This window comes from Gekko japonicus, unplaced genomic scaffold, assembly GCF_001447785.1.
Source record: "Gekko japonicus isolate JY-2015 unplaced genomic scaffold, Gekko_japonicus_V1.1 scaffold1818, whole genome shotgun sequence".
Lineage (NCBI taxonomy): Eukaryota > Metazoa > Chordata > Lepidosauria > Squamata > Gekkonidae > Gekko > Gekko japonicus.
In genome coordinates, this window is record NW_015175414.1 from 147021 (window position 1) to 170685 (window position 23665).

At 42.9% G+C, this 23665-nt stretch overlaps 1 protein-coding gene across 1 annotated transcript in view; it reads left to right on the forward strand.

Annotated features, from left to right (window-relative positions):
- Positions 1–1435: 1435 nt before the first annotated feature.
- MAP3K9 (mitogen-activated protein kinase kinase kinase 9) overlaps positions 1436–23665 on the forward strand; it is a 52433-nt gene continuing 30203 nt past the window's right edge. Inside the window, exons 1-2 of the mRNA XM_015425765.1 lie at positions 1436–1859; positions 8830–9243. Of these exons, the coding sequence (XP_015281251.1) occupies positions 1436–1859; positions 8830–9243 (838 nt within the window). The remainder of the gene's footprint in view (positions 1860–8829; positions 9244–23665) is intronic.

Below are 23665 nucleotides of genomic sequence, written 5' to 3' on the forward strand. Positions count from 1 at the left end.
ACTATTTAGCAGCTCAGAGAACAGGAAAATGCAAATTTCAAAAGGGAGTTACTTAAGGAATTTTAAGAATTTCTTTCACGAGGTAAGCTACAAGCACTTTCTATATCAACTGCAGATTTGATGCGAACATGTCCTGTTTATCTTCTGACAAATACAATTAATGAAAGAATGCTCTCCAGCCAGTCCTACAAAATGAATTGTGCTTCCACAGATACAACAGCTTGAGGACTATAGCCTTCCTTTTAGTACTTAGAAATAACAAATGAAACACTTTGATATTCTCCTTTTAAAAATAAACTAACAAAAAGCCTGGACTTTTTACTACTGCGCTGCTGGCCACAAGGAGGCAAAATGAGAATGCAAGCTTTATGTTTGCTGATCAGCTGATTCAGACACAAGGCAAAAAACATATTGAAAGCTACCTTTATGTTCCTCACACGTCAGAGAGCTGATATAGGCAAATACAGACTTACTTCTGTGTTTCTTACAGGTATATACAACCTTCAGAAGAAGAGCTGACAAGAGCTTTAACAGGCACGTGAGAATTCGGTAGTTGGTAGAGATCAGATATCCCGGTCCCTAAAGAAAACCCTCTTCTCCTCCCATACCAGGTGGGAAAAAGTCTTTTCTGCTTTTCCCAGCAGGTGCACGTGGGGCAACCGGTAAAGCATAGTCCTACCTACCGCTGGACAGCGGCGGCCCCGTAGACCGCCAAAGATAAACAAAGAAGCATCCTTTCTTCTGGGCTATGCGCCAATCTGAATAAAGCAAGTGCAGTCCTCCTTCTCCGCTGAGCCACGCCCATCCACTCACGGCCCAATGAAATTTCTACCTTGATGCGCGCAGAGGAAAAAGACGACCTTCCTTACTAGTAAAGCAATGCAAAAAGGCTCCGTAGAGTACAAACTCTTCAAGTCACGGAGAACGCTAGCCAATACAAAACCACTGTCGGTCAGAATTGGCCAATGGGAAGGACGACCCGGACAGCGTGTAAGACAACTGAGCGAGAGTTGGGCGGGGATTGTCCGAGGAGGGGGTTGTGCCCGAGGATCTTCAATCAGGTAAGGGCGGAGCTTGAGAGACTGCAGAAGCAGCGAACGACAATAAAGATTAGGGCGAGGGGGCGGGGCTTGCAGCGCCTCCTTCCTTCCCCCTCGTCAGAGCTTGCCGGTCAGTCAGGTGGCTCAGGATGCGCCGTGGGGGCGCCGTCCTCTGGTGGAGGCGGCGGCGGCGGCTGAGCGGGACGGAGCTCTGGCGGGGCTGCCGTGGAGCGTCGCTCCATGCCGCGCTGTGGCGCCCCTCCGCTCGCGGCCTCTCCCTCTTCCCGCTGGGGTCGTACCTACGGCCGGCAACTGCGGCCGTATGAACGTTAGGCGGCTCCCCTTGCGGGCAGCGCCTCCCGCCTTATGGAGGAGCCGCTCCCTCCGCCTCCTCCATGGAGCCTCTCGCAGAGCGCAGCCCGCGTCGCCCTCGCCCGCCACCGCCGCTGGCCAAGGGCGAAGAGGAGGGGGCGGTGGCGGCGGCGGCGGCGGCGGCGCGGAGGGCCAGTCCTGCCTGGGAGAGGGCGGGCCCCAGTGACGGCGGCGACAGCAGCAGCAGCCGCCGCCGCCTCTGGACCGCCGTGTTCGAGTACGAGGCGTGCGGCGAGGACGAGCTGAGCCTGCGCCCGGGCGACGTGGTGCAGGTGCTCTCGGAGGACTCGCAGGTGTCTGGCGACGAAGGCTGGTGGGCCGGGCAGATCGACCAGCGCGTCGGCATTTTCCCCAGCAACTACGTGAGCCGGAGCAGCAGCTGCCTCCGCCGCCCAGGGGGCGCTCCGGAGCTCCCGCCCCACTACGCGCAGCCTCCGGCCATACAGCGTAAGGGAGAGAAAGGAGGAGGAGGGCAGGAGGAGGAGGGGGCGGTTCGAGGCCGTTGGGGTTGGCGGCGCTGCCCAGAGGAGACCGCACCGTCCGGGGTTCTGAGTCAGACTGCCTCGTTCCAGAGGGGATAGTAGCGTACTAAGCAGATTGCATTCGTCTGTAAGGTCCTGCTGGACCCCAGAATGGTCTAGAACCATTGGTCAAGAGAGCGCTCGGCAAGACGGTGCAGATGACCAAGCTGTCTCGTGTGGGGCGACTGCTTATTTATTGGGCTTTTTTTAATGACTTCCTTGACTGCGGATACTTGACGCACAGGTAGTTTGTTCTCCCGGCTTAGTGAGGTGGCGGCGGCAGCAAGGGACCCATCGGTCCCCTGTGGTTCAGAGGGCAGTCGGATGCTTCGAGAGGGATGGGAGGAAGGGGTGCGGCTTTGGGGGCTTGGCAGTGTCACGTTGCGTCGCTTTTTCGGTGCTTTGTAAGCTTGATCCCAACAACGGCGGTTTGTGTCTGATGAAGGATTCTAGTGAGGGGGAAAGGGGTTGTAAGCGCGACTTCCCATACTTTCTCCTCGGGATAAATCCATGCGAAGTTTCAAGTCAGGGGAAAGATATTCGAAAGGCTTTTTCATTGTATCTATTTGGTGTCAGGATACAGCCCTGAAAGCTGTACTGGCTGGGTTGTTGAGGTGAACTTCTCCTACTGTAAAGTTCTCATTGCTATAATCATGCAATTTATTGCCATTTATTGGAGTCCTATGGAGCAAACTAGAAGTGTGTATGTAGCAAATTGTGACTGTTGTTCCTTTGCCTTTTTGAGCTTATGTCCAGTCTGCATTCTTCATTTTCAGTTGGAAACTATTGGCAGTGCTTTGAAATTTGAGTCCCTCCCATGTTTCTGTTTTTCTTACAAGCTTTTAGAAACATTTGATCAAAGGCAGTTTATTTTGCTGGAACTATGAAATGCCTAAATTCAATACTAGTGATGCTCAGAAGATGCTACATTAATTCTTATTATGAACCTTCAAAGCCGTTGATGTATCCATTGTGTTCTGGTATGCCCTTAACTCTCAGAGGCTTGTAAACCTTCCTCTCACCCCCTCCCCCATGATCTTGTTTTGCCTTCTTCTGGAGACTTAAGTAATAACACAGTAGTTGGGATGTATGAATAAGGGCATCTGCTGTCTACAACTTAGGTTTCTTGGTTTCAGGTTATTCCATATTGTTGCTGCTGTTAGAGGGAAGGAGTTGGGGGTAGAATGGCACTGCGAGGGAGCTTGACAGTTTTCTTTCCTGGGAATATCCATGGTGTCATCACATATATTGATGTAAGTTTATTAAAGGGCTCATAGTTCACAGGTGTTTCATTTAAGAAGCCCAAACATTCCTGGTTATATTAAAGTATATACGTACAATGTAATCCATATGTTAACAGCTCAAATTTTGTCTTGAATACTCAGCAGTATATTGAAGCTGGACTGTGAGTGACTGTGAATTTTCTTGGTTCTTTTTAATATTAGCACTTTGCATAGTTAAAGAGATGCAGTAGCTTGCACATTTGTTACTTGCTACAGGATTATATGTTGGGAGTATTGTACTTATGACATAGCATATAAGATATTGTCACCACTTAGTGATTTACTGTGCAATCCTTACTTTGGTCTAAAGGCTTAGTTTAGTCTAAATCCATTGACATTAATAGATTTATACCGGAGTAGCTTTGCATAGGATGGAACTGTTAACCCTGAAAAGTTGTGATTGCTGTTCAGGAGCTCTCATATTGCCTATTGAAAAGGAGCATAGAAAATTAACAGCTCAAATTTTGTCTTGAATACACAGCAGTATATTGAAGCTGGACAGTCACGTGAGTGACTGTGAATTTTCTTGTTCTTTTTAATATTAGCGCTTTGCATAGTTAAAGAGATGCAGTAGCTTGCACGTTTGTTACTTGCTACAGGATTATATGAAGTGCTTTGTGTTGGGAGTATTGTAGCATTTTATTGCCAAGGTGTTCACTTGTGACATAGCATATAAGATACTGTCACCACTTAGTGATTTACTGTGCAATCCTTACTTTGGTCTAAAGGCTTAGTTTAGTCTAAATCCATTGACATTAATAGATTTATACCGGAGTAGCTTTGCATAGGATGGAACTGTTAACCCTGAAAAGTTGTGATTGCTGTTCAGGAGCTCTCATATTGCCTATTGAAAAGGAGCATAGAAAAGTGAAGGCAGAAAGGAATAGAAAAGGCAGCTGCTGTAATTGTCACCCATTGCTTTTTGGGTTCTGAGATGTACCTTATTCCAGAGGAAGCAGCAACCAAGAAAAAAGTTTTGGGTTTTTTGTCCCCTCATCATCCTCGGTGTCAGGTATGTGGATGTATTTCCCTACCAGTGTTCTGCCTTTGAACTAAGAAACCCAGGGAATTAATAACAACAATTACTAGGCTTCTAAGCTGCACATTAAGCTGTCTTTGTTCTGTCTTAGAAGGCTAGTAGCTGTTAAAGAAAGAAGCCACAGAAGTGCACATGCAGCCTTACATGATGATACAAACTTCTTTTTCTTCGATTAAACATTGAACTGGTTGAAGAAAAATCTCCAACCTAAGTTTAGCGCACACACATCCCCAGCTGACTGGGGAATCAAACCATTAGCAATCTTAATAGAAGGGATACAAAAATAAAATCTATTATAGCCCCTAAATACCTTGACATGTGTTTTAAAAATTGCCAAATACAAATTCTTCATCAATGGTCAACTAAATATTAATACTTTAAAAATTAACATTCAGTTATATTTTTATCAGTTAACATATGATAACTATAGATGACTCATTAAGACTATCCCCAACTTGAGTTCTGTCAGAGTTTGGTTCGCAGTGCTAGAGTCAGTGTTCCCTCTAAACTGAGCTAGTGTGAGCTAGTTCACAGTTTTTTAGCCTCCGGCTCACACATTTTTGTCTTCGCTCAGGAAGGATGGCTCCAGAGCAAACTAATTAATTCAATAGCCAAATCACTCACTTACGACTATAATGCCAGTAGCTCACAAAGTAGAAGTTTTGCTCAGAAGACTCCACAGCTTAGAGGGAGCATTGGCTACAGCTGTTAAAACTTTTAAGCAACAGGTATGACAATCATTACCAAAAATGTACCATAGAACACAAACTCAGATCAAGGTAAAGAGCTTGTACACTTAAGGCCTACATATCCTTCCCCCCAGAAAAAAAACCTCGCTGAAGTTATTGATATGGGCAAGACATATACAGAAAGATGTTGCCCATTCAGGTTCCTGAGGATAAAAGAAAAATTCAAGACTTTTATACAGAACCAAAAAGACCAAGCTAATTACTCCCAACATGAAGACACTTCTGCAAGTCCACGTAGGCTTTTACAAACTATAAAGGTAACATTTAAAATCATGTTTTATTACCATAATGCATATAAAGAATCAAATCAGCAACAAATCACCAAAATAGTAAAAATGAGAACGCTAAATGGCAAGTTCTAGCAGTAATAACAAAAGTCCACCCGGAGCAATTTTTTTCATAGAACTGCCAGTCATTCCAAAGTTTTTAAAGGAAAAGCCCCCCCCAAGTTTTCCTCCTGTCTGTGATGAAGCTGAGTCTCTGTGTGTCTGAAGACAAAGTAGTATTTCATGAATGGAGCCCGTGTCTTCCTTGTTCTTACTAAGCTGTTGTGCTTATAAACCTTTGACAGCTCAGCTGGTCATGCCCATATATCCAAATTTGCATTGACATTGCACTGCATGAATAACTCCAGTAAGAGTGTGAAGGGGCAGTTGGAGGTCTGCATCAGGAAGGGCAAATTAGTGAAAATCTGCCTCCCTTCTGTCAGCAGAAATCTGTCAGCCCTATGTAATCTATGTAGAGGTCAAAATGATATCAGAAATTCAGATATTCTTTGGAGAGTGCTTTTCATTGCTTTGAAAATTTGTTGTGTAATTTGATTTAACAGTTCCTGTTTCAGTGGGAAGAGAAATGCATAAAAGTTATGCAGTTCAGGTAACTTGTATGTGAGAACTCAAAAGATAAGGCATTAATGCATAACTACTGTCAGCTACTAACTAAAGATTTCAGTGTTAACTTGTGTGCTATGTTAGCAATGAAGATCTTCTACTGCTTTGAATATTGTTTACTTGCAGTTTAGACTCTGTGCACCCTTCCTCTGTGTCTTCAGTCCTACTCTTTTTTGCATGTTAGAAGCAACACAACTGGCAATGATTGCCTAGTGGTACATTAACCCTTCCCCCCCCCCTGGTTCCACATTAGTGGTGACAGACTGTAAATGGTAGAGTGTTGACATGATTGATGTTGCAGTACGTAAGGGATGCAAGACTTGGGGAGGTAGCTAGGAATTGTGCATTTTTCTGTGATGAAGTGACACCCAAATTAGCAAAGGAAAGAAGTGAGCAAATATCTCAGTTAAAATAAATGTGCATAGAATTTGTAAGCTAGGCTTTTCTAAAATTATTCATTTAGAATTTACAGTTGGTATAGACTCAAGCAAGTTTGATTTCAGAAGTCTTGGTAAGTTACGCTTCTGTTTATCGTCTGACTAAATTAGCACATGATTGGATTCTGCGCCTTAAGATGAAGTTTGCAAAATGTTGATTCTCAGAATAGTAAGTTTAGAATTCATATGTCTTACATCTTATTAAAGACTGTTATAGTTTGTTTCAGTGGTGCCTTGAACTTGTAGATGATTAGCTGTCTGAAAGACCAAGTGGTAGTAGTGTGTTATGGAGTATGGTGTTACGGAGATTAAGTTGTAAGCTAATAAAATGTAAATAGATTGTAGACTTGTAGAACATCTACTGCTTATTCTTGCTATATTCATGCACTTTGCATTCATTCATTTACTGAGTCTAGACAAGTTATACACCTGTTACTAAATAGCTCTTCAGTATACTGAAAGAATTGGTTCGGAAATGCTCTAAAGTTCAAACCAAGAGAACTACTGTTTAACTGCTCTCCTGATTTTCAAAAGGAAGTTATCGTTAAAGGAGCTATCCATTCAGCACCCTTTACTTCAGAACCTTAGTTTCTTACCAGAACAAAAAAGAAGACCCTTGTGGCACCTTAAAGACACAACATTTATTGAAGCTTAAGCAACTGTCTAATATAACTACCTTACTGAAATTAGTTTCCCTTAATATAGAAAGAGAAATTTAAATGTCATACGGCTTAATTTTCAAAGCAGTAATTATAAAATTTTTCACTTGTTGAATGAATTTGTCAAAGTAATGTTACAGAAACTGTGTAAGCTTAAGCATATTTATGTTCTTATTGGTGGGGATTGCAGATCTATAGTGTCTGCTTCTGGTTTTTAGATTATGGAGCATTTTCAACTTCCATTTCCCCATTACATAAGCTTTTGAGGAAATCCTGGTATCATAGTGTTCTTAAGCTACCAAGAGTATTTCTCGATTCAGCATAGTTTCTTGTTTTTGTTTCAGCTTAAAGTTCCAGTGTGGTTCGTTTCACTTAACTTCAGTAGAATTGAGCTTTGTATGTGCTTTAAGTGAGGTTAGGGGTGTAGTGGCTAAATGCGCGGACTCTAATAAATTCCATAACAAAATTATAATCTTAAACACTTTAACTCATAATAATACTTCTTATGTCAGCCATGAATTTCATTTTCAATTAACTTATGATAAGGGATCAAAAACAAGTTTTAAGTTCATACTCTGTCCTTATATTACAACCATCTTTTTAAATTCCAAACATCAATGAACAAGGGAAAATTATTAAATTACCACTGGTAGTTAACAGTCATTACAATAACACTGAATTCCAATTCCTTGACTGAATGAGCTTTATGTAGGATCAGTAATCAACTATCTGAAAGATATGCAGATCAGGTGGGCTGCAGTTTCCTTATGGTTATGCTTTCTAGTCTGATAAGGTACTAGTGTGACTTCTTAAAGAACAACTTGAATGGTGTTTTCATATGAGTAGTCTGGTAAAGTTTTTTACTGAACTTCTTTACACTTTTCTTTAATTTTTTTCCGCTTTGTTGGTTTCTTCTTTTTCCCTCGCGGAGGTTCTAAAAAGCGTTTTTTCCCCCTTGCAATTTTGGGTGCCCTTGCTTTTCCAACACACACTTAGGGGAATCCACCTCCTGTATCTCTTCTTCTGTAAATATCGGTTGAATAACATCTGGCTCTCTTTCCTGATCTATTTCCTGTATTTCACCCCGCCTTTGCGTTCCTTGGGTTTGCTCTTTATTGTCCTTCACCTCTGGATTTATACTTTGGGAATTTTTGAAGACATTCTCACAGGCAAGTTTGAATGCTTGCCTCACTTCATTTATCAATATTTTTTGGAATTGCTCCCAGGTGGTATCACAGACTTTAATGTCTTGGTCTCTCTCCTCAATAACATCCACCGCCTCCATTTTTCTTTCCCCTACTCCAGCACTCCAGCGCACGAAAACTTTCAATTAAGCACACTTAAGTATATTCCCAGAACAACTTGAATAGTGTGTTCATATGAGTAGTCTGGTAAAGTTTTTTAACTTGTTTATGAGCATACTTGTGAAGTAGGATTAATCTGGGGTACTAGCCCAGTTGCTAATACTGGTTGAAATAACCACATGTTTATGCCAAGCGAAGAAGTGAGATGTAACAGAAAATTGCAAGACTAGTTTAAGTCAGACATGTAAGCTTTACATATAAAGCATATTTAGTGACTTTGCCAGTATTTCTGACTGTATAGCTATCACTATGGTGGTCATTGTTTGCAAGAAAATTGCAGTATGTTCATGATAACAATTCAGAATATTTTTATTCTGGAGTTCTGAAAGCAAAGAGCCTGTCAGAATGAGCTACCCCATGTAGGTGTGCTGTGGGAGTGGGAGTTAACTTTAGGAGAGAAATGATGCCATTTCCAAATAGTATAAGAAAGTTACCTTGTAATGGAATTTACATTTTTTCATTTTTCTCTTCCTAGTGCTGGAGATTGACTTCACAGAGCTTGTTCTGGAAGAAGTTATTGGCATAGGAGGCTTTGGAAAGGTCTATCGTGCAGTTTGGCTTGGAGAGGAAGTTGCAGTTAAGGCAGCTCGTTATGATCCAGATGAAGACATCAGTGAAACTATTGAGAATGTTCGTCAGGAAGCTAAACTCTTTGCGATGCTCAAACATCCCAACATCATTGCCCTTAAAGGTGTATGTTTAAAGGAGCCTAACTTTTGCTTAATCATGGAATTTGCCCGTGGAGGGTCACTAAATAGAGCACTGTCTGGTAAAAGGATTCCACCAGACATACTGGTGAACTGGGCTGTCCAGATTGCTGGAGGCATGAAATATTTGCATGATGAAGCAGTTGTTCCTATTATCCACCGGGATCTCAAATCCAGCAACAGTAAGTGAGGGTATAAAGGGTGTTTGGTTTGGGATGGGCTGTTCTGAGAGGTTAGACTTAAAGTAAAGCTTAGAATGTTGTATGAAAGCTACTGTATTTTCTAAAACTGCTATTGTAGATAACAAAGTTAAAATTAAAATATTAACCTATAGGAAACTTTCTGCTTTTTTCAAAGGATTGTTATTCATGATCAGTCAAAATGCACTGATGAAATGTTAGCATTTTGCTCTAAATTCCAGTCATAAGCTTGAAAATAAAAATGTAGTGCTAAATCAAGCATGTATTCTCTCTCAGTTGGAATAATGAGTTTTACTGGTAATTGCTTTTGGTAGAAAGAAAAGACAAAACTTCTTTTAGCATGTTAATAGGCCTTGGTAGCATATAGATCATAACATCTTCAGGCAGCTCTTTTGAATAAGTTCTGTGATACTGCAGAATTTTATATCTATGATTTCTGGATATTTTCAATATAGAAAATGGGAACTGATAAATTGGGCTTTATAGTACTACTTGGTAGCTAAATGTCTACTCCAGCAATGAAAATATGGAATAGCTTATAGAATAGCTGTAAGAAGAAGGGGGGGAGAGAGAAATATGGACAAGTACAGGACAGATTGTGAATGGCTTTGTGAGACTTGTGAGAAGTGAGCCTATCTTGAGCTTATGTGAAGAAATGGGCTATAGTCCATGAAAGCAAAATAAAATTTTGTTTTAAGGTGCACCAAGACTCCTGTTTGTTTGTTTGTTTGTTTCTGTTAAACCTTGCTTTGCTTAGTTTGCCATAGATGCTGGGAGGAAGGGTGCATTCCTGCAGGGAGAGGAATGACCTTGAGCCTTTCAGTGCCAGCTTTGCATAGATAGAGGGATCGTATGTTCCCAAGGGGGGCTGGGCAACGGCTAGGCGGGACAAGTGGATTGTGTGGTTGGTTAGGGGCAAGGGGGTCTTGTTTGAATTATCTATATCTGCTTTGGCGCCTGCCAAGTCACCAGTTCTAACACAGTTTTGTTCTGCTCTGGATCATGCATATCTCTCAATAAACATATCACTGCCAAAGAGAGTGTTGTTGAGAGTAACTTGACCAGGAGTCTGACAGTCCCCCCCCCATTTCTTTCCTTGTCAATCAGGTATTCTAGATAGTAGTAGAGGAAAGAAGCAACTTTCATTCAGTTTTTCTGTCGTCTTGTTCTATGATATGTCCAGAACAGTGAGGAATTTGTAAGTTCATTTTGGGTAAGAAGAGAACAAGAAATCAGCATGAAGTAGAAGGGAGGGGATTAGAAAAATGTGTATACAAGAAATTGAAATCGTAAGTCTGTGTAATCTCATGAACTACTTAGAAAAGATGCATAGCTGTTCCAAATGTTGCTATCATGGGCAGGGTCTAAACCATAGATATGTAGCATTTATTTATGAAAACCTGATTATTAATTGACCTGTAAACTCTACTGGAGGGGCTGTGGCTCAGTGGAAGAGATCATATATCTCTAGTTAATTCTTCCAGGTACAGACCCTAATATCTCCAGTTACTGAAAAAGTGCTAGGAAAGTCCTTTCCGCCAGAGACTTCTATAGTACTATACTGGGCAGATTAATGGTCTGAGTTGATATTTGACATCTTCATTTGACTGAGTTATTCAAGTTACCTTTATTTTCAACTTGTTGAAAGAAAACCTTTGCACTTACAGGAAAGCACGAGACTTCCTTGATAAGTGCTTGGAGCCCAAACATATTGTGAAAGTACAAAAAGGATACTGCTGAAATTCCTGCAACTTGTATGACTAATTTGTCACCTTAAAACATTGTGGGAATGTTGATAAACTGACTGGAAATAAAACTTATCAATCGATAAGCAAATGACATTGGGCAGTTTCAGATGTAACCATTGTTTGGTTCAGTATGAAGGAATCTCTGTCTCACATGCTCCTACTTCTCCCTCCCTCTGTATGCTGTGACTTCTCCAAGAAATGTGCAAGCAGTATTAACTATGTTTTGGGGAAACTTATTTCCAAGGGCCAATCATGTGTAATGGTAAGAGTACCAGAGTAGAACAGGGGTCCCCAACTTACTGTTTCTGGGTACCATGGCACCTGCCGACACCTTTCCTGGTGCCCACCAAATGTTTTTAGAAGGTGGTGGGCCAGATGTGGTACATGCCCAGTAGATTTTTTGACTGGCCACTGGAGATCTGATTGGCTGGGGAAATTAAAGTAACATTGCTTCAGTGGCAACAGCTACCAGAGTTGGCTTTATTTTCCCTCATTGTTCTTTCCCAGTATATATATATTTTAATCACCCCTCATCTCCCCTGCACTTGGGCTTCCTTTGTGTGGTTGGTTCCACCTCCTATGGCAACCATTTTGTGGTTATGCCCACCACTCTGTGTCAGAATTCCAAAGGTGCTCACAGGCTGAAAGAGGCTATGGACCCCTGAACTAGGATATGAGAGGCATAGGCTTGAATCCCCCACTGTTCAGTGGAAGTTTGCTTGGTGACCTTGAGCCAGTCACCCACTGTCAGCCTCATCCTATGTCACAGAGATTGTGACAGTAAACTGGTAGAGGGAAGGGCAATCATTTTAGGTCCCCATTGAAAGCAAGTGAGATATCAATAGCCAAATTTAAAATATTTGCCCAAAGGTAGAATTACACAGTTTTGTTTGTTTGAAGTTGTGTAAAAGTGGATTGTAGTTGCTGTGACACCAGGTGGGAATGGGGCTTGCAATGCATGAGGAAAGTGTAGGGGCCTAAAGGGAAACTTCCGTAACACCATCCCATAGTTTGTCGTTGTCTGAAATGAACTACTGAACTGCCTAGTTATAGTTAATTAAAAACAGCAAGCAAGAGTAAATCTCTTAATGTATCTGCCCTCACTGAGATTCCAGTACACTCATTGGAATGTTAAATTTCCTTTAACCTTGTTTAGCTTAGCTGTGTTTATGTGTCTCCCTACAGTAAATAAATTTGAATCCATTGGTACATACAGCACTATTTATAAAGTGTGGTCATTTTTTGACTTTTAGGCTAAAAGCATTTTCTACTGAAAGTCTGTGCATGCAACTATTTATTACCACAACATCACATATGTTAGAGTAGTAATAAGGCCCGTTGTGGAAATGAATAGAGTGCCCCGGGCTTGGGGACTCAGTGTCAGTTTGCTGTGGCATAATGACACAGAGTCCACTGTATTCCCCAGAAGAACTGATCTCTGCTTCCTGAAGTGCAGTTGTAATTTTGAGTGATCTCTAGCCCTCACCTGGAGATTGGCAGCAATGACTCCCCAGGAGGGAATGGCTGATTTGAAGGGTAGAGTCTATGGCATTGTACCTGTCTGAGGTCCTACCCCTCCTCAAACCTCAACCTCTCCAGCCTCCATCCCTGAAATCTCCAGGAATTTCCCACCTGGAGTTGGCATCCCTATCTCCTTCTGAGCCAATCCTCAACCTACCTTTATCTCCCCTTTACTCTTCAGCTTTCCATTTCCCACCACCACCTGCAGCCTCTACCGTGCTCTGAAGCCCTGACTGCTATGTCACATTGGCTGTCATAGTGGGGCCATCTCAGCAGAGTATAAGAACACAGAGTCCACCATTTTCTTCAGGGGAACTGATCTCTGCCATCTGGAGAGCAGTTGTAATTCTGAGTGGTCTCCAGCCCTCACCTGGAGATTGGCAACAATGGTTCCCCAGAAGGAAAAGTAGTCTTTCTCTGCAATCGTGACTAAAGCCGCTTACATCATTCTCCTCTCCTCCTTTTAACTTGCACAACAACCCTGTGAGGTAGGTTAGGCTGAAAGCCTTTGATTGGTCCAAAATTACCCACTCAGCAAGAACCGGGGTCTAGCAGAGCCTGCTCTGAAGTGCTGACTGCTACACCTAGGATAGCCAACCTCCAGGTAGAGCCTGAAGATTACCATGTATCACAACTGAACTCCAGACAACAGATCTCTCCCCCTGGACAAAACAACTGCCTTGGAGGGTGGCTTCTATGGCATTCTGTTCAGCTGAGGCCTCTCCCCTCCCACACCCTCGCTTCCATAGACTCTACCATAAAATCTCCCGGAATCTCCTTACCTGGAGCTGGAAAACCTAGTCAGGACTGGCTCCAATGAGTTTCCTCCCAAAGGCCAAAATAAGTGCGGAAGGGGCCTTTTACTTTATTGAGGCAGACTCAGCATGGGTTCTGTAAGGGAAGATCTTGTCTCACTAACCTGTTAGTGTTCTTTGAGGGGGTGAACAAACATGTGGACAAGGGGGATCCAATAGATATTGTTTACCTTTACTTCCAGAAAGCTTTTGATAAAGTTCCTCATCAAAGGCTCCTAAGTAAGCTCAAAAATCATGGGATAAAAGGACGTCCTTTTATGGATCAAAAACTGGCTAATTAATAGAAAACAGAGAGTGAATATAAATGGGCAATTTCCTCAGTGGAGGGTGGTAAGCAGTGGGGTACCGCAGGGATCAGTACTTGGTCCACTGCTTTTTAACTTGTTCATTAATGATTTGGAGTTGGGAGTAAGCAGTGAAGTGGCTAAATTTACGGATGATATGAAGTTGTTCAGGGTGGTGAAAACCAGTGAGGATTGTGAGGCACTCCAAAGGGATCTGTCAAGGATGGGCAAGTGGGCGTCAACATGGCAAATGGGGTTCAATGTGGCCAAGTGCAAGGTGATGCACATTGGAGCCAAAAATCCTAAATATAAATACACACTGATGGGGTCTAAACTGGCAGAGACTGATCAAGAGAGAGATCTTGGAGATGTAGTAGATAACTCACTGAAAATGTCGAGACAGTGTGTGACTGCAATAAAAAAGGTCAATGCTATGCTGGGGATTATTAGGAAGGGTATTGAAAACAGATTAGCCAATATCATAATGCCCCTATATAAATCAATGGTGAGACCTCATTTGGAATACTGTGTGCAGTTCTGGGCACCACACCTTAAAAAGGATATTATAGCTTTGGAAAAAGTGCAGAAAAGGGCAACTCGAATGATAAAAGGGTTGGAACACTTTCCCTATGAGGAAAGGTTAAAGCGCTTAGGGCTCTTTAGCTTGGAGAAAAGACGACTGAGGGGTGACATGATCGAGGTTTATAAGATTATGCATGGGAAAGAGCAGGTAAAGAAAGAGGTACTTTTCTCCCTTTCTCACAATACAAGAACTCGTGGGCACTCCATGAAACTGCAGAGCGGTCGGGTTAGAACGGATAAAAGGAAGTACTTCTTCACCCAAAGAGTGATCCGACCTGAGGGGCTCATCTTCCGGTGTCATATCTTTTAGCCTTTTGATACTGTCCATGGGGTTTTCTTGGCAAAAGTACTGGAGTGGGTTGCCATTTCCTTCTCCAGGGGGATCACACTTGGTCTGAGTTCTCTGCTGTGGCCTGTCCGTCTTGGGTGGCCCTTCACGGCATAGCCCACAGCTTCATTGAACTGCTCAAGCCCCCTCGCCACGACAAGGCAGTGATCCACGAGGGCGGGTACATGCTTTACCTGCCAGGAAATAAAGAATATCAGATTCACTCCCACAGGAGGTGGTGGCAGCTACAAGCATGGACGGCTTCAAAAGGGAATTAGATAAGCATATGGCTATTGGCTCTGGGGCAAGTGATGCTCTGTCTTCTTGGTGCTTGGGGGGGGGGGTCAACAGTGGGAGGGCTTCTAATGTCCTGGCCCCACTGGTGGACCTCCTGATGCCACTCGTATTTCTGTGCACTGTGTGACACAGAGTGTTGGACTGGATGGGCCTTTGGCCTGATCCAACATTGGCATCTCTTATGTTCTTATGTTAACCAAGCTTGGTTGCCTAGCAACAGGCACTGAGGGGAAACTAGGATTGCCACCTCTCAGTAGGGAAATACCTGGAGATTTGGGGGGCGGATCCTGTGGAGGGCCGCATGGGTGTGTGTGTGGAAGGACTAAGCAGGGTATAATGCCATCTCTGTTGTCTGCTATCACCTGATATCACAACTGAACTCCAGAACTCTATGGCATTCTATTCAGCTGAGGCCTCTCCCCTCCCCAAACTCTGGCTTCCTTGGTGTTTTTTTTTCTTTTTTCCCGTTTTGGAAAGTGTTGCCTCAGCAAACGTGGCTTGGAGGCTAAGGACTGTGGGTTTTGTCCCCTGAGGGAATCAATCGTTGTCTGACGAGAAGAGCAAAGACAGTACCTGTATTCACCAGAGCGAAGCAACCGTCTTCTGAGGAAAGTTTTGGCAGGCACCACTTCTGTGGGTGGGACTCAGGCAATGCAGCCAGTGGATAGGGACAGCTTCTGAGTGAGACATCATGGAGCCAACTGATTTAGGAGCGTGTGGAATGTTCAGAAAGTGCCACCCCGCTACTCAATTATATATAAGGGGAGATTATATTGAAGTGCAGATTTTCTGATAGGGCCAAAATATTTGTGTATATGATGACATCACTTCTTCTGAGCTGCATAAAATGACAGAGCATAGTATGGCTGAGAAACTGAAGTGTTCTTCATTCTAGTTTTTGCAAGAATATTTATTTTCTCCCTCTGAAGTGAAGGACATCTTTGGGTGCTTCCCACCGTCCAATCAGGGAGGCAGGAATTGGATTCTTCTTCTTCCTGTATGTCGTGTGGGACACCCCCTATCTTTAGTTGTGTTCCGGCCTCAGAGGGAGAGCAGTTCTGTAGCAGGCTCTGCCTAGTATTTTTCTTACTGATTATCTTTCTATTGCCTTAGTCTTTTCCTTTCTGACTCCTTTTTCTACGTCGGGTTGATTTCTCTGCCTTTCTTGCCTACTCCAACTTCTTGGATCTTCCTTTTACTAATCTTTCTACCTGGGCTCCCTCCCTCTGTCTTTTCCTGACTGTTTTTACCCACGGCAGCGGCTATCCGATTGCCTATGGATATCTTCGAATCCGGTGGGCCCAATGGAAGCCAGGGAAATGCACAACGGCTTCCTTAACAAGGAGGATCTTGCTTTGGCAGCTGCACTGTGAGTGGCAAGAGAGGAGCAACCCAGCACCAACATGCTTTCTCAGCTTGGGTGCACTTCTGGCAATGAGTCGGCCATTTTAGCGTCACAGAAGACCGCTGAAAGGCCATGCTTTGAGGGGCAGGAGCCTGAAGAGAGTCCGCCCCCCTGCTTGGCAGCTGCGGGTGGCACCGTAATCTTCCCAGGGGGAATGGTGAGAAAACAAGCTGGGAGTCTCTCCAGCTCCAGAACGGTCCTGGGCTCTGACCATGCAAATTCCTGGTGGGAGATTTCATCGCAGGCTTTTCTCCTTGCAGTCAAGCCCTGCCAGCTCAGCACAACCTCTCTCTAGAGATGGGTAATGTACCTGGGGCTCCTAGTCTGCCTTAATGAAACAGGCCATGAGAGAAGAAATGTATAGCATATGCCAGCCAGCTGCCCCGAATGTGGAGAGAATTGATTCCAATCCTTCCTCTTCTCCTTCCACCCCACCCCCAGAACCCAGACTGCCTTCCAGGGGGAAGCAATGGCCCACAAAAGAGACCCCTGGATGGGAGAGGGGGCAGGGGGCACCAATGGGAAGGAGCTCTACCCATTGAGAGTGATTCTGAGACCAAGGAGGAGGGAGGATTTTTATCAGATAAGGAGGAATAGGTGTTTGTGCCTGAGCCTTCCACCCACCTCTTTAAACCAGAGGACTATCATTTCTTATTGTCAAAAACTGTGGTTGCCTTCCAACTCCATGATACATCCACAGGGGGAGAGGAGGCCAAGCCAGGGACGTCCAGATCTAAGACTTGGGAAATGGAGGAATTTCCCCCCAGGGATGACTTCTCTTCAAAAGTCTTCCCATTCCCAGAGTACTTTGAGAGGCAAATGAAGGCTAAATGGTCTAAACCAGTAGTGTCAAACATGCCGCTCGGGGGCTTCTATAAGGTCTGCAGTGGAATTGGCTGTCTTCTGCTGTGGCTTGTAACAGGCACCCCATGGGACAAGGTAGAGTAGGAACTCTCGATCTGGTGCGAGTGATGCTCTGTATTCTTGGTGCTGGGGGGGGGCAACAGTGGGAGGCCTTCTAGTGTCCTGGCCCCACTGCTGGATCTCCTGATGGCACCTGGTATTTTTGGCCACTGTGTGACAGAATGTTGGACTGGATGGTCCATTGGCCTGATCCAACATTGGCTTCTCTTATGTTCTTATGTACCATATAGGACACTTGAATTCTGCTTGAATAGGTGGCATTTAAGCAGGTTTCATTTCAAAATTTAAATTGGAGGTCATGTAATAGCTCTGGTTCTCACCATTTAGTATTCTTTTATCTGAGCCACACTCTGCCTAAAATATTTTCTGTCCATGATATATCAAAATACGAAGCTTCACATTTCAAAAGCATTTTACTCATTCAGGAAGTGGCAAGCACTTGCAGAGTAAAGACAAGAATGAACAGTTTCTTTGTCTAAGCTTTTCACGAATGAAGATATTGAACAGATTCATTTGAAAAGGGCTGTTCTTTAAGAGTGGCTGCTTTATTATCACTTTTTTGCCATCAGGTCGCAGCTGATTTATGGTGACCCTATGGGTTTTTCAAAGCAAGAGATGTTCAGAGATGGTTTGCCATTGCCCTGTGTCATGACCATGAACTTCCTAAGTGGTCTCCTTTCCAAATACTAAGCAGGGCCAACCTGGCTTAGTTTCTGAGGTGTGACAAGATTGGGCTAGCCTAAGCAAATAAGATTAAGAGACTATGAGTTGCCTAAGATTAATTGCCTAAGCATAGATTGTTTGGTGCATATTAAATAGTCAGAGCTTATCATTCTGCTTCCTGCCTTCTTGCTGTCCAGCCCAGGTCCCACTATCTGTCAGTGACAGGAATTCAAGAGAAGGTGAATCAGATGAAACTTTAAAAAAAAAACCCTGAAAGGGTTGGTAGGTCTTTTGGTCTTTACAGTCTTGTGATATATAATCTTCCTTACAGTCTTCTGATGTATAACCTCGTCCCATTCTGGACCAAAACATAGGTTGTTGTCTTTTCACTAGAGGAGACACTGAAGATTGGGTACCCTCCTAACAGCAATCCCTGGAGGCAGGGCTTAGTTAAACTCTTTGGAGGTAATATGGATGAGATTCTTGAGGAAACAAAGAGTAAAAGTTCATGCTCTACTCAATCACAAAGGAAGATGAGACCAAAAGTATATTGACCTCAGTCCTTTCATACTCTTAAGTCTCTCTCTAGATTCAGTGGGAGGGCAACTCCAGAACTTTGCCCAGTCCTGAGTTTAATCCACATCAGATCAGTGTGTGCTAGACTCAGTTGCTCATGGATGTTCCCTCAAGTTCTTTCATCCCCTGAGAGACAGGTTCCTGATCTCCCCAATTTCCAAAGTCTCCAAATGGTGCAACAAACTTCAGATGCAGTTGATCATCTGACAGAGATCAGGGCTGTGGATCCTGTGCCTCCTGTGCTTTTTTCACAGTGCCAAAAAAGAACAGGGATGGGAGGGCCCTCTAGGATTTCAGGTTTCTCAGTAACTTCATGAGATATAGAACATTTGAAATGGAAGCCATGAAACATCTGCAGATGGCAGCTCAGAAGTAGAATCTGAATCAGAATTGGGAGTGGCAGCACCCAAACCACCCCGAGACAACAAAAGCAAGAAGAGAGGAGGGAAAGGCAAAAAATAGCTTAAACTTTAGAAGAAATGTTTATATTACATTATATAATCTTGCATTGTTAATAACGATAATTTTTTGCATATCAAAATAACAAAATATAATTTTTATTAACTTGAATAAGAGAAAAGCTTTGACTTAAAGTATCAATTATTATCATATATGGTCGTTGTATAGCTGTAATTTTAGTTAGTGTGTAGTTTGTAGGATTTATGTAGAAAATAAAAATTATAAGAAAAGAAAAGAGAATTCGAAATGGAGACTCTCAGAACCATCTCCGAAACTCTACAGCAAGGTTAGTTGCATTCATAGATTTGATGGAAACATACCTCTGTTTCTCATAGGTTGTTGTCTTTTCACTAGAGGAGAGGACACTGAAGATTGGGTATCCTCCTAACAGCACTCCCTGGAGGCAGGGCTTAGTTAAACTCTTTGGAGGTAATATGGATGAGATTCTTGAGGAAACAAAGAGTAAAAGTTCATGCTCTACTCAATCACAAAGGAAGATGAGACCAAAAGTATATTGACCTCAGTCCTTTCATACTCTTAAGTCTCTCTCCAGATTCAGTGGGAGGGCAACTCCAGAACTTTGCCCAGTCCTGAGTTTAATCCACATCAGATCAGTGTGTGCTAGACTCAGTTGCTCATGGATGTTCCCTCAAGTTCTTTCATCCCCTGAGAGACAGGTTCCTGATCTCCCCAATTTCCAAAGTCTCCATATGGTGCAACAAACTTCAGATGCAGTTGATCATCTGACAGAGATCAGGGCTGTGGATCCTGTGCCTCCACAGGACAGAAGGTCAGATGTCTACTCCATTCTTTTCACAGTGCCAAAAAAGAACAGGGATGGGAGGGCCCTCTAGGATTTCAGGTTTCTCAGTAACTTCATGAGATATAGAACATTTGAAATGGAAGCCATGAAACATCTGCAGATGGCAGCTCAGAAGTAGAATCAGAATCAGAATTGGGAGTGGCAGTACCCAAACCCCACCCCGAGACAACAAAAGCAAGAAGAGAGGAGGGAAAGGCAAAAAATAGCTTAAACTTTAGAAGAAATGTTTATATTACATTATATAATCTTGCATTGTTAATAACGATAATTTTTTGCACATCAAAATAACAAAATATAATTTTTATTAACTTGAATAAGAGAAAAGCTTTGACTTAAAGTATCAATTATTATCCTATATGGTCGTTGTATAGCTGTAATTTTAGTTAGTGTGTAGTTTGTAGGATTTATGTAGAAAATAAAAATTATAAGAAAAGAAAAGAGAATTCGAAATGGAGACTCTCAGAACCATCTCCGAAACTCTACAGCAAGGTTAGTTGCATTCATAGATTTGATGGAAACATACCTCTGTTTCTCCATCCTTCTCTCCCGCTGGTGCTTCCTCAGGTTTTCTTTTGGGAACTGACACTGGCCGTTCAGGGCTATGACCACCTGAGGAGGGATGGAGGATTAGGCAAATGGTCGAGCAGGTCCAGTTGGCATGCCCAGCTGAACTATTAGCCCCAAAACATTTCTGCCACTGACAGTGTACCATGGGTGAGGCTACACTTGGCAATTCCTTGAGTGGATGTTTCTTTGTCACCAAAAATCAATCTCACCTCAGAGTAACAATAAGCAGGAAGTTGTAGCAGGATCTCTCATGGTAGACAAGAGAAGTCTACCTTTCTGGGGCAAGCCCACCCAAGTCCCTACAGATATCCAGGTCACCCTAACAGGATGGGAGGGCTCACTGCTCAGTTGGGCATGTCCAGGGAGACTGCTTTCAGTCAGAGACCCTTCCCAGCATCCATCTCACAGAACCAAGGGGCATTAGTCTGGGGCTTTGCATCTTCAGGGATCAGATCCATCATTTTGACAGAGTATACAATAGCAGAAGCCCGTGAGAACTGTTGGGGGGGGAGGGTAACTGTAATGTCCGCTGTCCAGGACAAATCTCAGTCACAATCTCAGGCAGGGTTTAATCCAAAATACAATGTTTATTCAATCCAGCTATCACCAGATAACACAACGTGTTTTCTCCAAGCAAAATAGAGGACTGATAAAACCCACTCTGCTAATGGCCTGCAGGTGGACATAACAACTCCAAGCGATCTTAAAGACACATTACACCACAGTAACAGTTTCCTCAAGCTGCAGCAAGAGACGGAAAGGCTGGAGTAACTGGAAGAAACTAACCTAAACTTGTTGAGGGAAGATACATTTGGGGATCCCTCAACTTACAGGTGGCTAGGCTGCAGTTACCTGGACCAAGAGGAATGGGAGGTCAGCGATTCACTGTTTCAGCTTCTAATTCCATGATTTGGTCTACTCCTAGCAGGACTCTGAGATTCTCCACCAGGTACCTGTTTTTTCAGACAAAGGGAGTAAATGCCCTCATAGTACCATGACCACTGGGACTTCGTTATGCCTTGCCTCCTGTTCCTTTAATTCTCAAAGTCATAAACAAGCTCAAGCAGGAAAAGCATAACAGATTTGTATAGCCCAAGCTTGGTCTCAGAGGTGCTGGTTCTTGAGTCTCCAGGCTGCATCAACACAACCTCTGTGGAGACTGCCTGTCTTCTCAAACCTAGGCCTAACAGTTCATTCAAATCCATAGTGGCTCAATATAACCACATTGAGGGGATGATGGAGGAAGGATTCTTCAAACAGGTGACTTTCACTATCTTAGTGTCCAGGAAGAAGTCTGCCTCTAGGATATATGACTGTTCCTGGAAATCAGGTGGTGCAAGCATGAGGGCTATAGGGGGATATAAGAGCAGGGCCAGGCACTGTGAGAACCACCAGCCAATGAAACCCAAAGTTATTTGGCTATAATGGAGAATCAGTCCAGGGGTTTCTGGGGGAGGGTGTTTTTTGAGGTAGAGGCACCAAATTTGCAACATAGCTGCTGGTGCCTCCCCCCCCCCAATTTCAGAAAGATTGGACCACCTCCGCACCATGGCAGTGAACTCTGAACTCTTGCTGAGAGTTCACTTTGAAGACGTTTAGGTGGGCGAGTGAACTCTGAAGGCATTTAAACTTTAAACGCCTTGCTGAGAGATCACTCCATTATACCCTCGGCTCCATTATACCAATGGGGACCATTTCCCTTAGGCTATAATGGAGAATTGATCTGGGTGTATCTGGGGCTCTGGGGGCCCTGTTTCTTGAGTAGAGGCACCAAATTTGCAGCATAGCTGCTAGTGCCTCTCCTCAAAAACCCCCTCCCCAAGTTTTAAAAACCAGGGAGTTCAGTTCTAAGGGTACCCAAAGAAGTTACCCCCATCCTCCATAGTTTCCAATGGAGAAAAAAGGCATGTAAAGGGATGTGGTCCCTTTAAATGCCTGAGTTCATTTGATGAGTCCTACTGCTACCATTGCTGTGGCAGCTGTGGCCCAACTCAGCTTCTCCAAGCTGTGCCTAAATAAAAGCCTAATAATATTGGCTTTTATTACAACTCAGCTAGATTAGTAGCAAAATCAGATTCTCACACCCCTACTTAATTGGCTCACTGTTTGTTTTCAGGCCCCCTCATGATTTCACTCTGTGTCTTAACTGTCTTTAAAATTGATATTTGTGTTTTACTAATTGGGTTTGCTTTCACTCTGTGTTAATGTTGTGTGTGTGTGTGTGTGTGTGTGTGTGTTTATGTAGGATAGTTCTTTAACCTGCCTTTCTTTAGCAAAAGACTTAAGGTAGGTTTAATGTTGATTTTAGCACATTATAAGTTAACTCATTTGTTCTTTTAATTAGTGTAAGCGCTAAAACTGTTGATGCTTAAAGTAACTTTGTATAAGAAAAACAAGTAATGCTTATTTGACTAATGTCGACCGATCTGTTGACCAGAATCTGACCCTAATAGTACTAATAGGTTAATAAACTTAATATTGTTGTAAAACTGAAATATTTTCACCTGAGTGCAGAGACTGGGAGGAAAGCTGGTTATACAACTGAGGACCATTATATTTATTTGTTGTATGGTCTGCCTTTCTCATAACTCTAAGTCAATAGCATTTCATATGAAAAGAGATCTAATGAGCATAGTGTAATTTAATACCATCAGTATGAGGAGACATCTAGTGAACAATATACTAGCTCTAGCATTACTGAAATCTGAATGAGCATAGTATATTAGGCATGTGGGTATAATGAAGAAAAATGGTATGTTATCAGTAGAAAACAACTGTAGTGACAACTGGGTAACGTGCAGCAAACTGATAATATGTCCTAGTGGGATAATCTACAGTCTCTTTCCCTTTATGAAGTGTCTTCCGGAAGTATTCTGTTGTGGTATAGACCTGTTACCTTTATAGAAAAGTTCTCTTGTACAACTCAATTTTATATAGTTTTCAGAATGACAGTGGTATGGGAGCCCTTCTGACTTCCTCAGGTAGGCCATTCCACAAGTTGAGAGCTACAGCAGAGAAAGTATGTGTACCTGCAGTTGTTGACCTTGCCAATTGCTTTGTTTAAACAACTTTTTGTTGTAGTAAGTCATACTGGAGATGATGCAGAACACTCAAAATAAGAAAACAAATGCTGTGAGGAATTGAAAACGAGGACATTTAAATACATTTTAATTCCATTGAAAAGGTTAACCTTAGCATTTCATGGCTATGCTAAGTTCTTTCATACAATGCAATGGGCAGTTATGGTTACATGCAGTGTTTAAGAGTTTTAGGATTAAAATGAGTACAACAAGATTATTAGCAATTCCTACAACCTTTGTTAGGGAATTGTAATCCTTTAGCATTTCAGAAATGAAAACTTTCAGAACAGGTGCTTTATAAACAAACCTGGATTTTCTGTGTCAACAGCTAT